The sequence below is a fragment of the Protobothrops mucrosquamatus genome, unplaced genomic scaffold, assembly GCF_001527695.2.
Source record: "Protobothrops mucrosquamatus isolate PMUCROS unplaced genomic scaffold, P.Mucros_1.0 scaffold605, whole genome shotgun sequence".
NCBI lineage: Eukaryota > Metazoa > Chordata > Lepidosauria > Squamata > Viperidae > Protobothrops > Protobothrops mucrosquamatus.
In genome coordinates this window covers 1,014,680-1,032,199 of record NW_015386903.1, presented here as the reverse complement: position 1 = coordinate 1,032,199, position 17,520 = coordinate 1,014,680, and the positions used below count along the sequence as shown (strand labels likewise).

At 39.9% G+C, this 17,520-nt stretch overlaps 1 protein-coding gene across 1 annotated transcript; it reads left to right on the top strand.

Annotated features, from left to right (window-relative positions):
• Nucleotides 1-9,122: 9,122 nt before the first annotated feature.
• Nucleotides 9,123-14,367, top strand: BEAN1 (brain expressed associated with NEDD4 1). Its single transcript, XM_015817594.1, has 3 exons — nucleotides 9,123-9,261; nucleotides 9,889-10,030; nucleotides 13,939-14,367. The coding sequence occupies exons 1-3, from the start codon at nucleotides 9,123-9,125 to the stop codon at nucleotides 14,279-14,281; spliced, it is 624 nt and encodes a 207-aa protein (XP_015673080.1). The 3' UTR covers nucleotides 14,282-14,367.
• The last annotated feature ends 3,153 nt before the right edge of the window (nucleotides 14,368-17,520 follow it).

The window sequence follows — 17,520 nt, the reverse complement described above, 5'->3', positions numbered from 1 at the left end:
GAATTGAAGTCCACAAGTCATAAAAGGGCCAGGTTTGAAGACCCCTGACCTATCACCTGCAAGTTAAACCATTCAACGTCTCAAAAGAAAAAAAAAAAAGCCAACACAGTGCTAGGTTGCATTAACAGAGGGATAGAATCAAGATCACGTGAAGGGTTAATACCACTTTACAATGCCTTGGTAAGGCCACACTTGGAATACTGCATCCAGTTTTGGTCACCAAGATGTAAAAAAAAATGTTGAGACTCTAGAAAGAGTACAGAGAAGAGCAACAAAAATGATCAGGGGACTGGAGGCTAAAACATATAAAGAATGGTTGTGGGAATTGGGTATGTCTAATAGTTTAATGAAAAGAAGGACTGGAGTGACATGAAAGCAATCTTCCAGTATTTGATTTCTCCTATCACTATTGCCTATTTCACTTTACGATCTCTATTCTGGAGATAATGTGACTTCACATTAATGTGACTTCTAGGAACTGAGTCCCAGCACATCTGGAAGAAGCCAACTTGAGAAGAGAGTTATAGCGTAGATTCTTTTTGCTATTTTCTTATTTATAAAGAAGCTTGTGACACAGGAGCTCATTTAAGAAAACTTAATTATCTTAATTTACAGGCCATATCATGCCTCATTTTGTTGTGCTGGAGTCATATCTACAAATTTGGAAAGTTATGCTGTGACAAACCTGATTTTAGAACAATTCTAAATGTTGCCTATCCCCTAATTTGGCATAAAGGGTCTGTTTTTCTCTGGAAGAAATGATCCCTCCTCTCCCGGTTATTTCAAGATAATAGCAGTATTTCCTGGAATTGTCTCCTTTGAACCTCTGCTAATGAGCATAAAACTTTTTTTTTTCACTTCTGCTGGCCATCTGCACCTTGACCACGCTTATCTTTTCATTAAGCATTTGATTGAAAAGCTGAGGATGAAAATTGTATTTGAACCGGGAACAGATTGATATAAAGGAAATGTGAAGGCAGATCTCAGAAGGATCCTGGCAACAGCAGCAGAGGGAATTGGGGTCATTAGAACTGTCAGGTTGCATTGGGTCCAGGAAGTATTATAAGCATGTCTGCAAAGCTGGGGCATCATGTTATAATTTGCTTGTGCTTGTTTATTTAATTATAACTGATGCCCTGCCAGTCCATCCACGAATGGCATTTGAGACAGCCTGCAGAAAGGTTTACTTTAATACTTTATGATTCAGCTATAACAAGCATAACTCCTCCAGCAAGGAAGCAAGCAAGCAAACTTGCTTGCTTACTTTTATTGCAGTGTTCCAGTATCTCAGGGGCTGCCCCAAAGAAGAGGGAGTCAAGTTATTCTCCAAAGTGCCTGAAGGCAGGACAAGAAGCAACGGATGGAAACTGATCAAGGAGAGAAGCAACCTAAAACTAAGGAGAAACTTCCTGACAGAACAATTAACCAGTGGAACAACCTGCCTCCAGAAGCGGTGAATGCTCCAACACTGGAAGTTTTTAAGAAGAGACTGGACAGCCATTTGTCCGAAACGGTATAGGGTTTCCTGCCTGAGCAGGGGGTTGGACTCGATGACCTCCAAGGTCCCTTCCAACTTTATCATTATTATTATTATTATTATTATTATTATTATTATTATTATTATTATTATTATTATTATTATTATTATTATTACTCTAGTGAAGAGAAGACAAACAAAAGATGATTAGGGGATTGGAAGCTAAAGCATATAAGGAAAGGCTGCTGGAATTGGGTATGTCTAGTTGAATGAAGAGAAGGACGAGGGGGGACATGATAGCAGTGTTCCAGTATCTCAGGGGCTGCCCCAAAGAAGAGGGAGTCAAGTTATTCTCCAAAGTGCCTGAGGGCAGGACAAGAAGTAACGGGTGGAAACTAATCAAGGAGAGAAGCAACCTAGAACTAAGGAGAAACTTCCTGACAGTTAGAACAATTAACCAGTGGAACGATCTGCCTCCAGAAGCTGTGAATGCTCCAACACTGGAAGTTTTTAAGAAGAGACTGGACAGCCATTTGTCCGAAATGGTATAGGGTTTCCTGCCTGAGCAGGGGGTTGGACTAGATGACCTCCAAGGTCCCTTCCAACTTTACCATTATTATTGTTGTTGTTGTTGTTGTTGTTATTGTTATTATTATTATTATTATTATTATTTATTCATTCATTTCCATTTCTATAGCTATCCATCTCAATCAATGAGTCTGGGTGGCTTACAATTCCAAATTTCTTTATTGTTGCAGTCTTGCTTTCTCCAAACCCATTCAATATTTTGGCCAATGGTTTTAAGTAACATGGAGTCCTTAAGCACCAGCACACTGCCTTCCTTACCTGACTGTTCTTTTTTAGAGATACTTTTAATTTCAAAATTAAACAAAAAGTCGACAGCCTCCAGCGTCACGTTTATTTTGTCAGAAAAGTTTCACTTGGCAAGAAGTTCATTTGTCTTTATGAACTTCGATGTTGAGTTCTTACCATAGCATTTCTTTTTGAATAGGTGTGTGTGTGTGTGTGTGTGTGTGTGTGTGTGTTTGTGTGGTTGTGCATATATGCATGTCTTCAACTTTTTGACTCCTGGCAACTGCCTGGTCTAGTCCCTGAAGTTTTCTTGGCAGGATTTTCATAGCAGTTTGCCACTGCCTCCTTCCTAGGGTTGAGAGACAGTGGCTGGCCCAGTGACTGTCTTTGTGTCTAAGGTGGAACTAGAACTCACAGTCTCCCAATTTCTAGCTTGGTGCCTTTACTACTACACCAAACTGGCCCTCTATTGGACAAGTAAAGCTCCCATAGTAGCCATATAGTGAGTAGGCCAACTAGATGCTTTCAACGTTTGAAAAAAGTTTCTTATCTCTTCCCTAACCACTAGACTCATTTATTTAACCATTTCCTTCTACCTGCCAAACACTCCATTTTCCTATTACGCTGCTAAGAGACAGCTTGAGTGGAAAACCTAGTTTTGCCTCTCTCCAATGCGCTCTCATTGCAGTGTTTTCTTTCAAATCCAAGAGGACTTTCTTTCTTAGGCTGCACTGCTTTGTTTAAAATCTAGCCCGAAGTAAACTTTCAAAAAATGTAGCTTTAGTCAAAAGATACCTGTAGTTCCTAGTACATACAGTTCTTTTCTTGGCCATTCATGCCATTGGGTTGGGTTGAAACTGGCATGTTGGATTTGAAAATATAATTTATGGTTTAGTATTGAATCAACCCACTGGAGATTAATCAACAAATCAAGAGTAAGCATGGCTTAACCTGGTGTACAAGCACAAGTACTGTTTGTGTTACTATTGCAATAAAGTAGAATAATCTTGTTTCAGATAAGCGATTAGTAAATCCTTCCTGTTCCTCTCCACTAAGTCCAGTTCCTTGGCCAGTCCACCAGTAAAAGAGAGGCCTGGCTTTATTTAAAGATGATGAATGAAATAAATACATTTCTTGCCAGATTAGGGTTGGCTTGGTAACATCACCTGTAATAAGAGATGGCTGTATGTATTTATATATATATATATATATATATATATATATATATATATATATATATATATATATATATATATATATATATATATATATATNGAATTGAAGTCCACAAGTCATAAAAGGGCCAGGTTTGAAGACCCCTGACCTATCACCTGCAAGTTAAACCATTCAACGTCTCAAAAGAAAAAAAAAAAAGCCAACACAGTGCTAGGTTGCATTAACAGAGGGATAGAATCAAGATCACGTGAAGGGTTAATACCACTTTACAATGCCTTGGTAAGGCCACACTTGGAATCCTGCATCCAGTTTTGGTCACCACGATGTAAAAAAAAATGTTGAGACTCTAGAAAGAGTACAGAGAAGAGCAACAAAAATGATCAGGGGACTGGAGGCTAAAACATATAAAGAATGGTTGTGGGAATTGGGTATGTCTAATAGTTTAATGAAAAGAAGGACTGGAGTGACATGAAAGCAATCTTCCAGTATTTGATTTCTCCTATCACTATTGCCTATTCCACTTTACGATCTCTATTCTGGAGATAAAGTCTTCATTCACAGAATTAATGTGACTTCACATTAATGTGACTTCTAGGAACTGAGTCCCAGCACATCTGGAAGAAGCCAACTTGAGAAGAGAGTTATAGCATAGATTCTTTTTGCTATTTTCTTATTTATAAAGAAGCTTGTGACACAGGAGCTCATTTAAGAAAACTTAATTATCTTAATTTACAGGCCATATCATGCCTCATTTTGTTGTGCTGGAGTCATATCTCCAAATTTGGAAAGTTATGCTGTGACAAACCTGATTTTAGAACAATTCTAAATGTTGCCTATCCCCTAATTTGGCATAAAGGGTCTGTTTTTCTCTGGAAGAAATGATCCCTCCTCTCCCGGTTATTTCAAGATAACAGCAGTATTTCCTGGAATTGTCTCCTTTGAACCTCTGCTAATGAGCATAAAACTTTTTTTTTCACTTCTGCTGGCCATCTGCACCTTGACCACGCTTATCTTTTCATTAAGCATTTGATTGAAAAGCTGAGGATGAAAATTGTATTTGAACCGGGAACAGATTGATATAAAGGAAATGTGAAGGCAGATCTCAGAAGGATCCTGGCAACAGCAGCAGAGGGAATTGGGGTCATTAGAACTGTCAGGTTGCATTGGGTCCAGGAAGTATTATAAGCATGTCTGCAAAGCTGGGGCATCATGTTATAATTTGCTTGTGCTTGTTTATTTAATTATAACTGATGCCCTGCCAGTCCATCCACGAATGGCATTTGAGGCAGCCTGCAGAAAGGTTTACTTTAATACTTTATGATTCAGCTATAATAGGCATAACTCCTCCAGCAAGGAAGCAAGCAAACTTGCTTGCTTGCTTTTATTGCAGTGTTCCAATATCTCAGGGGCTTCCCCAAAGAAGAGGGAGTCAAGCTATTCTCCAAAGCGCCTGAAGGCAGGACAAGAAGCAATGGATGGAAACTAACCAAAGAGAGAAGCAACCTAGAACTAAGGAGAAACTTCCTGACAGTTAGAACAATTAACCAGTGGAACAACCTGCCTCCAGAAGCGGTGAATGCTCCAACACTGGAAGTTTTTAAGAAGAAACTGGACAGCCATTTGTCTGAAATGGTATAGGGTTTCCTGCCTGAGCAGGGGGTTAGACTCGATGACCTCCAAGGTCCCTTCCAACTTTACCATTATTATTATTGTTGTTGTTATTATTATTTATTTATTCATTCATTCATTCATTTCCATTTCTATAGCTATCCATCTCAATCAATGAGTCTGGCTGGCTTACAATTCCAAATTTCTTTATTGTTGCAGTCTTGCTTTCTCCAAACCCATTCAATATTTTGGCCAATGGTTTTAAGTAACATGGAGTCCTTAAGCACCAGCACACTGCCTTCCCTACCTGACTGTTCTTTTTTAGAGATATTTTTAATTTCAAAATTAAACAAAAAGTCGACAGCCTCCAGCATCATGTTTATTTTGTCAGAAAAGTTTCACTTGGCAAGATCATTTGTCTTTATGAACTTAGATGTTGAGTTCTTACCATAGCATTTCTTTTTGAATAGGTATAGAGGTGTGTGTGTGTGTGTGTGTGTGTGTGTGTGTGTGTGTGTGTGTGTGTGTGTGTGTTTGTGCATATATGCATGTCTTCAACTTTTTGACTCTTGGCAACTGCCTGGTCTAGTCCCTGAAGTTTTCTTGGCAGGATTTTCATAGCAGTTTGCCACTGCCTCCTTCCTAGGGCTGAGAGACAGTGGCTGGCCCAGTGACTGTCTTTGTGTCTAAGGTGGAACTAGAACTCACAGTCTCCCAATTTCTAGCTTGGTGCCTTTACTACTACACCAAACTGGCCCTCTGTTGGACAAGTAAAGCTCCCATAGTAGCCATATAGTGAGTAGGCCAACTAGATGCTTTCAACATTTGAAAAAAGTTTCTTATCTCTTCCCTAACCACTAGACTCATTTATTTAACCATTTCCTTCTGCCTGCCAAACACTCCATTTTCCTATTACGCTGCTAAAAGACAGCTTGAGTGGAAAACCTAGTTTTGCCTCTGTCCAATGCGCTCTCGTTGCAGTGTTTTCTTTCAAATCCAAGAGGACTTTCTTTCTTAGGCTGCACTGCTTTGTTTAAAATCTAGCCCGAAGTAAACTTTCAAAAAATGTAGCTTTAATCATAAGATACCTATAGTTCCTAGTACATACAGTTCTTTTCTTAGCCATTCATGCCATTGGGTTGGCTTGAAACTGGCATGTTGGATTTGAAAATATAATTTATGGTTTGGTATTGAATCGACCCACTGGGGATTAATCAACAAATCAAGAGTAAGCATGGCTTAGCCTGGTGTACAAGCACTATTGCAATAGTGCTTAGCCTGGTGTACAAGCACTATTGCAATAAAGTAGAATAATCTTGTTTCAGATAAGCGATTAGTAAATCCTTCCTGTTCCTCTCCACTAAGACCAGTTCCTGCCTCGCCATGTAGGTTGCTTGGCTAGTCCACCAGTAAAAGAGAGGCATGGCTTTATTTAAAGATGATGAATGAAATAAATACATTTCTTGCCAGATTAGGGTTGGCTTGGTAACATCACCTGTAATAAGAGATGGCTGTATGTATTTTTTTATATATACTTTGAAAGAAGTAGAGCAGGTTGTTATAAAATTTGGCTGGCTTATATTTGAGGCTCATTTATTTTTAGAACACGTTAAATGCATTAAAGGGAAAAACAGCAGCCACAGTAAGTCAGGATCATGTTTCAGCCTCACAAATATCATCCACTTCCAGACAATGATGGAAAAATCTATCTTAACTGAATTCAAACATTGTACAAAGAAGTGGTATGGTTGCCATGTTCCTGGCTTCACATGTACGAACTCACACACTTGTGATTTGTTCAGCTGACCAGGTGCAGAGTTTAGCACAATGTGAGAAATCCATGCAGTGATTGTGTTTGGCTGAAAGATTAAGCAATAACATACTATAAAGTGCTGTGTTTGTCTTCACGGCTGGTATGATTTCTAAACCAGAGTTTGTGGATTAGAGGTTGGTACAAATGCAGGTCTTTGTGCATAGCCAATAAGCTTTGATTCAACCAAGCCAATTTGGTCTGCAAAACAAATCTTACCATAATATTTGAATCCAGGCCACTATACTTACTAGGTCATACATAGTTTAGTGCTGTATGGGGAGCTAGATCTTGGTTAGGAATACAGATAGGCTTTGACTTACAACCATTTATTTAGTCACCATTCAAAGTTACAATGGCACTGAAAAAAGTGACTTATGACCATTTTTCCTAACCAACCGTCGCAGCATCCTAACCCCACAATCATGTGATCAAAATTCAGACCCTTGGCAACTGGCACGTACTTATGACAGTTGCGGGGTCCCGAGGATTGTGAACACCTTTTGCAACCTTCTGATAAGCAAAGTCAGTGGGGAAGCCAGATTCACTCAACAACCATGCCAAGAACAGGTTGTAAAATGGGGCAAAACTCACTTAACTGCCTTGCTTAGCAGCAGAAACTTTGGGCTAGATTGTGGTGGTAAGCCGAGTATACAATCTGCTTCCTGGCATGGCTGAGAATCCTGAAGTCCTGTCCCAGTTAATGCTATAGCTGGTGACATACGTCTCATGCTTGCTTCCCACCCAGGCAATTTCATTCACGCCAGTGGAATTTATCATGTTGATAAAACAGATTGGCGGTGTGAAGAATAAGAAGCCTACATGTGTTTACCTGCTAATTTGAAATAGCACATTTACAAGTGGCTGTGACATCTACGCAATGCCCCAAAGGCACAAATATCTGAAACAATTTATTTCTTGACCTCTTTTCCTGGCACTTTTCCTTCGCTTCTGATATTCTGAGTATGCAGGTCAGTAGTGATCCAGTCTGATTCCTTCTGACTCTTTAATAAGAATGTCAGTGCACATGGCAGAGCCTGTTATCAAATAGTTGCAGCAAAAAATAAAAGGCAATGTCGGCTGTCAGAAAAGAACAGGCCAGCATTTTGCACTGAAGGAAAAAATGTCCAAAAATCCTAGAAGATTTGGCTTCTGTTAACCCATTTAATATGCCTGAATGTACCAAACCAATCTTGGTTATTTTTGCCCCAACACTGGAGGTTTTTAAGAAAATTATATAGGGTTTCCTTCCCACTCTGTTATTGTTATTCTGTCTGAGTATTTTAGTTCAAGAACTTAACAACAACAGCACGCTATCAGTTATATATTGAGACTGGACACTGTATGGATAGAGGCACTGAGAAGTCGCCAGAGACCCCTAATTCATGTGTCAGCCTAAACTCTCTTGTGGTGGGCTTCAATTTAGCATAAGGTGTGAATCCACCTCCATCCAAACTGCAGCTTTAATTTTGCATGATGCCCAAAGCCAGCCATTGTGATATATAAACATAAGTGTATGGCTTAATATGATGTGTGACACTAACAACTGTCTCTTGGCCTAAAGGGAGCAAGTAACTGAGACCACTTCCAGGAGATGTATGCTTGACAATTAGGCAACTAAAAAAAACTGTAAAGAGAACTCAACCCAAGTCATGATGGGAACCAGGATTTCATTCATAGCCAGATATTACTGGATTGTAAATCCTACTAATTCTCACCAACATAACCCTGTGATCAGGGATGGAGAGAATTGCAACAATCCAGCAATGCTGTAGTCCTGATGATTGCGTTGACTGACGCTGATGGGATGTTATCCATTCATGTCAAACATAGGAAATCAAGAGTCTATGCAGTTCAAATGAATATATATATAGGTTTGTTGCACGCTAAACCTCTCTACAACAATCTGAATTACTAACAATCAAAGTAAATTGGAGGTAGAATAAGAGTCAAAGGAATTCAAGGTGGGCTGGACTTAAGATCTCTTGTGGGCATGAAGATACTCAAGACTGATGAGGCGTTTGACCCCTCCTTCGGACTCAGCCTAGTCATCTCCTACAATTCACCTATAAACCCCAAAGATTTATCTGGAAATATACATTTGAAATTGGCTGTTGATTTGTAAGATCTCTTCAACCGTGACTCTTTCTGTCTCACTGCTACATAGAAATCCACCTGAACCATAGCAACTTCATCAGCGAGATTACTCACTGCACAGAAACCCGCGGAGGCACTATTATGCTGGATTCGTCAGTGCTTGTGGCTGGCGTAGTCATCGGAGTGGTCCTGTTTCTATCCTGCGTGGCCATCCTGATTGGCAGTCTGCGAAAAAATCAGTGCTTTCGGCATCTCCAGCTGTGGAGCGATGCCAGCTACAGTAAGAGAGTCTTCTATATTTTTTTTTCTTTTTTCTCACTAATAGTACCATTAAAATTAGGAATTCAAGGAAGGCAGTCCTTGACTTGCAGCCATTTAGTGATTGTTCAAAGTTACAACTACACTGGAAAAAGTGACTTGTCACCAGCTTTCACGCTCACAACCCTTGCAGCATCCCCATGTTCACATGATCAACATTCAGACACTTGGCAACCGACTTGTATTTATGACAGTTGCAGTGTCCTGGGGTCACGTGACCCCCCTTTTGCAACCTTCTGACAAGCAAAGTCAATGGGGAAGCTAGATTCGTTTAACAACCATGTTACTAACAGCTGCAGTGATTGACTTAACAAACTGTGGCAAGGAAGATCGTAAAATGGGGCAAAACTCCCTTAACAACTTAGCAATGGAAATGTTGGGCTCATTTGCAGTCATAAGTCAAGGACTACCTCTAATACGAGATGTAAATATTTCCAGCCTTCCTTTCCATAGCCCTCACTTTCATCCTAACAGTTGCATCCCTGGATACATCCTAAATATTTGTGATCTAGAATTTCCAAGGTTGTCTCCAACTTTTGTTTAGTCCACCTTTTGGAACGGTGCTAGTGTTACTTTTCTTTCCCCCCAGCTCCAGACTGTTTTTCTTACGGCGGTTCTGTCGGAGAGCTAAGATCCAACTGTGCTGAGGAATTCCCGCCAACATTTTACTTTAGCTCTTACATGGAGACACTTTCCCAGGCCAACATCTTACACCCAGACTCGCCACCACGGTAAATTTCTTTTCTATTTATAATACTTTTTAAAAGGTTGAAAAAGGCAAAGGTTTACCCCAGGGGTGTCAAACTCACAACGTCACACACATGACGTGTTGCGACGTATCACAACTTTTTTTCCCATTGCCAGCAATGGGGTTGGCGCAGTTTTGGCATGACGCATCCGGCCCATGGACCGGTACTTTTGACACCCCTGGTTTACCCTATCCAGTCACATCTGATTCTACGGGGTAGTGCTTATCTCTATTTCCTAGTTGAGGAAATGGAGCTGAGATGTTGGGTAGATTTGTCATTGTGTATTTGTGTAACATTTTTATTAGCCAGGTATAATATGGTATGTTAGTATCCACCGATATATGATTGGATGGCCATTTTGGATATGATGGGTATGATATTCCTTCATTACGGCTCTATCTATCTATCTATCTATCTATCTATCTATCTATCTATCTATCTATCTATCTATCTATCTATCTATCTCTACTCTTCTTGGATTCTTAAGACTTCATTTCATTAGATCCAATCCTGCCTGCAGCTTGAAGTCTGGCAGAAGGAGCTTGGTCAGCCCTCCTTTTTCTTCATATTCCCTAGTGTAGAAGCAAGGGTGCCTTGTCTCTTCTCAAGTCCTTTTTATTTAAGCAGTACTTCATTCCAGTAATTTGCAGAGTCTACTATGCTCTGTTCTCAAGGGGTGAAAGATACAGATTTTCTCCCACTAACTTAATTACAGGAAGCAAATTCAACTCTTGGCCAGAGGCCCAATAAACCAGCGCTTTTTGCAACCTTTCCATTCTCTTCCTGCAGCCTAAGTGGGAAGCTGTCCATCTGCTTAACTGGTAAGAGTATCTAGGAAGTACAGCTTTTGTTTTTACCAGCTAGCATTCTTCTAAGTCCTCCAGGCCAGGCTGCCAATTGCCATCTCCAGTAATCTTCCAGGTTTCAGCCTTTCTCTCACCCTCTTCTCCCAAACCTCCTTCTTCTTTCCTTCCCCCATTCATTGTAGGGTTGTGATGGTTCCTCAATTTTGCATCCACCATTTTCCTCTTCCAGGTGCCAAGCCTTCCGTGTTGTGCTACTGAAAGTTTAGCATCTCCATTTCATTGCAGTATTTCCCCCCCCTCTGTAACAGATCCAAAGGCAGTGAATTGAACACCTCAATATATTACAGTTCTCTAGTTCTTCAAACTGGACTTCTTCAAACCAGCTGTAGATCTCGGAGATAAAAACCTGCTCTGTGGTGGGAGATTGAATTAAGACCCCCAGTTCTCTTCAGTTCTCCCTCTGCCTTTACTTTGGTGTCTTACATGTTGAGTTACATGCTGATCCTACATGATGTCAGTTCAGAAGTAAACCCTACTGAGATCCAGGAGGCTTGTTCCAAGGTTATTAGGTACAAAACAATATGGACGAATGAATTACAATGACCTCTTTATGGTATGCTGAAGGAGGCTTCCTGTGATAGATGTCAGGTTGTTTCTTTTCCTCTTGTGTTACCACGTTAGGATAGCAAATGTTCTCATTTGTTTTGCTCTGTAATCGCCCCAAGTTAAGGGGTGTGAAAAATGAAGTTTGTAGAATACAGTCGAAAATCAGTATAAAGAATAACTGAGGACAAACACCTTTTCACATTCTAATGTTCTGTTCTGAATAATATAATTATTCCACTGTTTTGCTCCTTTCCAGAGAGTTAAAGATGGCCAACAACCATAAAATACAACCGTTAGGCACATTTAACACAAGAAATTATAAAACCACGTTTTTCAACTTTGGCAACTTTAAGATATGGGGACTTTAACTCCCAGAATTCCCATGGCAGCCAGGTTTAATGGGGTTCTAAAAGAATCATTTTCAGACATGCGTCTGAGATTTTTGATGGCATGGTTGGGGTTTTTTCGCTCCGCTGAACCATGATCAGTACTTGAAATGGAACTGAATGTAATGTGGAAGATGGGAGCATATGTAGATTTTTAAATTATGTTTCGTCCAGAATGAAATACAAATTGCCAACGCTTGCCCAGAGCCATACACATGCCCAATAAAGTTTGTATCAGGTGAAAGGGGCTTTCAGCAATTCTGGGTTTAGCATCCCCCATCATTTTTATCAGGTTCGCCTGATTCACCAGTTGCGGCCTTTTCTGGACCGGGACGCCTTGCGCACAGTCACTCATGCTCTCGTCACCTCCCGCCTGGACTACTGTAACGCTCTCTACATGGGGCTCCCTTTGAGGAGCACCCGGAGACTCCAACTGGTCCAGAATGCGGCCGCGCGGGCGGTGTTGGGAGGGACTCGTCGCTNGCCTTCTCTGTGGGTGCCCCCACCCTCTGGAACGAACTGCCCCCCGAGATCCGGATGATTCCGGATCTCCTTACTTTCCGCCGCGCCCTCAAGACATGGCTTTTCCAGCAAGCGGGCCTGACCTAGGGAGGATTTTAGGTAGGGATGATTTTAGAAGCATTTTAATTGAAACACAGCTGTCAATATTTGGTTTTTAATTTGGTTTTATTGGGGTTTATATTGTTGTATTTTTTGTATTTTTTATTTTTATGTATAGTATTTGTTTTTTAATTATGCTGTGAACCGCCCTGAGTCCTATGGGAGAAGGGCGGTATACAAATTAAAAAATAAATAAATAAATAAAATAAATCTGGAAGGCACCCGTTTGGGAAAAGGGCATAGAGGTCAAACAAGGCAGCCATTATAGCTGAACACAACATCAGCACCTGAGACCGAATCTTCTGGGAATCAATTAACTTGCACTCCTAACCAATAAAGTGAAGCCGGATCCCATTTTTGGTGGGTGGCTGTTCTTCGTTTAAAATTTTGAAGGCTATACAGGGCAGAAAAACTATTTATATACAATTCTAATTAGGACATTCATTTATGAAAGATGCCTTCGGGACATTAATAACTTAATTGCTTTGATGTACGAGCTACAGAAATCTCATTTGCAACTAAATGTGATTATCTCTCTAAATGTTTCCCTAATCGGTTCTCATACGAGTCTACAGATTGCATTTGGGATTATTCTGCTTTTTTTTTTTTTCTTCCTGTTTTCCTTCATCAGGATTCTGCCAAAGCATTCAGATGGAACCACTCTAGTCTATTTTTCTTGAAAGGGTAAATCAAAAGTAATATCCATAAATATCCTTCTTCTCTTAATGGATTTCCTGGGGACCCAAATTCACTGGAAACATGTCAGATCTATTTTAGAGTTAGTATTTTAGAAAGAGCAGATACAGAGAGGTTTTTTTTTAAAACAAAAACAAAACAAAATAAGCAGACAGACTCTATTTGGCTACCCTGTGTAAAGACTCAGACTTGTTTATTTATCTGTGTATTTATTTGGTAAACATATAGATCAACCATTTCCTCTGGGTAGCTCACAATTAAAATAGAATAAAAACAGAGTTAAGAACAAAAAAAATAGACAAGAAGAGTCACAACCACAAAATAGCAAAGCTATTTATTTATTAGGGATAAAGGAGAATATTTGTAGCTCAAGGTTGAAATGAGATGTCCTTGGTGCTCTCTCTGAGCTTGGTTATTTTCTAGCAAACGTTTTATTACCAAACTAGGTAACATCGTCAGTGCTCAATCTATTTATTATTTCAGTTATTATAATTAATGCTCGATGGGGGTCTGCATTTAATTAGCAGCCCTCTCTTCTTTACATTAAGCATGGCAACTTCCTTTAAAGATTCTTGTTCTTTGAAAAAGAGTTTCCAGTTCAGGAAAGAATTGGTTTTGTAGCGTAAAACGTATTTAAATTTTGGCTTCACCTACTGTATCAGTTGATTTCAATTCTGTTATCTCTTACTTCCCTTCCGAATGGATGTCGGTATGCTGTTGTTTTGAATGGATGGATTGGCCTAAGAACTACACTAGTGGTTGTGCTTTCTTTCAGGTACGATGAATGTGTTGGGCCTGGAGCAGCCCAAATCTATCTTCCAACAGAAGATCCTCCACCTTATTCTCTGATAGACCCTTGTCAGCAGAATGATGTGTCTATCAACAACCCGTTGGAGGAAAGGGGATCTACCAGTACAACAATGGGAAGGGATTCTGAAGGTTTGGTTAGGATACAGGACCTGCATCAACCTTCTGCGGCCTCGTCGTCGTCCTTGCCAACAGACTCCGCTCCTCCGTACGAGGCTGTTGTGTGTGAACAGAATGTTCCACAAGTCTCACTAGCTCTGTTGAAAGGTTCAGCAGACTACCATCGGACACTTTTCAACAGAATAGCATAAACTAATTACATTGTGGGGACATCAGAAGGAAACCTTCAAGGCGAAGGCAGGACGATCACATGGTGTACTTGCACCAAAACTTTTCTCTTTTTTTACTTCGAATAGGGCTACTTCGAACTGGGCTGTTTTTGGAGATACGGGTTTTGTTTTCTTTCTTTAGTAGAACATCTTTTTTTGAAAGCTGGCCTCTCTGTGTCTTTTGCACTGCTTCTTCTCCCACTTTAAAAATGTAAAACATTATAAAAGCAATGCTAGGGAAAATGGACACCTCCGAAGCATTTTAAAATGTCTCAAATGCTCAACCAGAGGCACACAGAACTTTCAATTCTTGTTGGACCTTCCCTGGTTTGGGAGGAAAAGTTGCCCAGTGTCAACTTCGGTGAGATGGGCAACTATATAAATCTGATCCATAAATAAAATGCATTTTTTTTTAAAAAAAAAAAGTACAACCAATATTTTAAGCACTGCTTGTAAGTGGTAGATATAAATTACAGAGGGATTCTTTGTAAAGAAAATGTGGGCTAGGTTTTACAAAACACACTAGGCTAAAATGCGGGCTGGCTAGTTTGCACCTTAGTGTGGCCTGGGGAAATAGCCATCCAGAAGCCAACCTGTCTGGCTATCAACACGACCTACCTCGCAGGAGAGTTGGGGAGCTAATAAAATAGGGAGAATGCCATCCATGTTGCTCTGAGGTCTGTGGGGTAAGTTCACAATGACCATGATGATGATTCAATTTATGTACCGAAATAGGATTCTCCAACTAATAATTGACTGCAGATTTCTTGAAGTATCTCAGATCATTGATTCGTTTATGAGAATCTGATTTCTTCTGAGCTGTAATTCTGAATTCTAGAAACTAGGATTCTGCTGATCTCCTTCCGTGGTTTTGCAAGCAGGGAGCAAAATAATTCTTTTGCTGGGCCTCTAGGATTTTAAACCTTTGCTTTGGTTCTCGATGGGTTGCTGCTATATTGTTGCTTTGCTGCTGTCCTACAAAACATCTCACATCATTAGAGAATTTTTACTTCAGCGTTTGATCAGTTTTTACAGAGCAGTTGGGGTGGAGCAAGTTCGATCTGATGCTGAAAGTCATTAAAAAGAGAGATATCAAGACTACCTGGAGAGCAACATCTGAAAATTCCAAATGTAGACCTGCTTTTAAAAAATTCTTATTGTTTTCGATCATTTTTCATTCCTTGTTGATTTTATTCATTGCATTATATGATTTTTTTTTCTAGGACCCCCATGGTGGTCCTCTAAATATATTCCCACAGCAGCAATCCTATGAAAATGATGTGGGTGAGATTGATCAGTCTAGTATTACTCTGCCAGCTCTTGAGTCAAGGTGGGATTTGACCGAGAGTCTCCCCAAACCAAATGTCTGAATCAGCGTTTCTCAACTTTGGCAATATGTGGACTTCAATATACAGGTAGACCTCGACTTACGACCTCAGCTGAGCCCAAAATTTATGCTGCTAAGTGAGACATTGGTTAAGTGAGTTTTGCCCCATTTTACAGCTTTTCTTGCCACATTTGTTAACTGAATCACTGCAGTTGTTAAATTAAATTGGGAAACTAACCAAAGAGAGAAGCAACCTAGAACTAAGGAGAAATTTCCTGACAGTTAGAACAATTAACCAGTGGAACAACCTGCCTCCAGAAGCGGTGAATGCTCCAACACTGGAAGTTTTTAAGAAGAGACTGGACAGCCATTTGTCTGAAATGGTATAGGGTTTCCTACCTGAGCAGGGGGTTGGACTAGATGACCTCCAAGGTCCCTTCCAACTCTATTATTATTATTATTGATCATCGCACAGTCAGCCAGATGTTCAGACTGGATTTGGCATTTTTGTCTACCTATCGAGTCCTTCCCAAGGACCTGGGATAGGCTATAATAACAACAACAACAACAACAACATAGTTGTTAAATGAACCTGGTTTCCTTATTGACTTTGCTGGTCAGAAAGTCACAAAACGGAATCACATGATCGTGAGATACTGCAGCCACCATAAAGTCCATGAGTCCGTTGTCAAGCATCTGAATATAAATCACGTGATCACGGGGCTGCCGCATAAGTGTAAAAAATGGTAATAAGTCCCTTTTTTCAGTGCTGCTATAACTTTGAACAGTTACTAAATGAACTGTTGTAAGTCGAGGACTACCTATACAGCCTGCTGGCTGGGGAATTCTGGGAGTTGAAGTCCATCCATCCATCCATCCATCCATCTTTTTTTTTTTTTTAGTAAATTCGTATGTTATTCAGAAAGTTAAAATACAAACTCCAAAGGGGGGTGGGGAGGGAAAAAAAAAAAGAAACATTACAAAAACAAAACAAAAAGCTAAGTAAAACATTTAAAAAATGTGCATTGGAAAAGAAAAAAGACGAAGCCATGTATACGTACATTGTCCCCCCCCCCAGTTGAGTTCTGAAAAGTATATTGCTGCAATGACAATTCCCCTCCTTGTGAAACAGACCCACAATTTGTAAACTTCTACAAGTCTGCTTGCCACCAATTTGATCTTTCATCGATCTACTGCATATAAAAAGTAGTTAATGGGTAAACTAACCACCAAAGTTAAACTTCAAAACCCTCTGTTAAATAATCTGTCACAGGTAGTCTTCGACTTAAGGAACACAAAATTTCTGTTGCTGTGTGAGACATTTGTTAAGTGAGTTCTGCCTCATTTTATGACCTTTCTTGCCACATTTGTCAAGTGAATCACTGCAGTTGTTAAATTAGTAACAGGGTCGTTAAGTGGATCCGGCTCCCCATTGACTTGGCTTGTCAGAAGATCGCAAAAGGGGATCACGTGACCCTGGGACACTGCAACCGTCATAAATATGAGTCAGTTCCAAGCCTCTGAATTTGGATCCCATGACCATGGGGATACCACAATGGTCTTAAGTGTGAAAAGTGGTCATAAGCCACTTTTTTCAGCGCTGTTGTAACTTTGAACAATCATTAAACCAACTGTTGTAAGTCAAGGACTATCAAATAATAATAATAATAATAATAATAATAATAATAATAATAATAATAATAATAATAATAATAATAATAATAATAATAATAATAGTAAAGTGGAAGGGACCTTGGAGGTCATCTAGTCCAACCCCCTGCTCAGGAAGGAAACCCTATCCCATTTCAGACAAATGGCTGTCCAGTTTCTTCTTAAAAACTTCCAGTGTTGGAGCATTCACCGCTTCTGGAGGCAGGTTGTTCCACTGATTAAT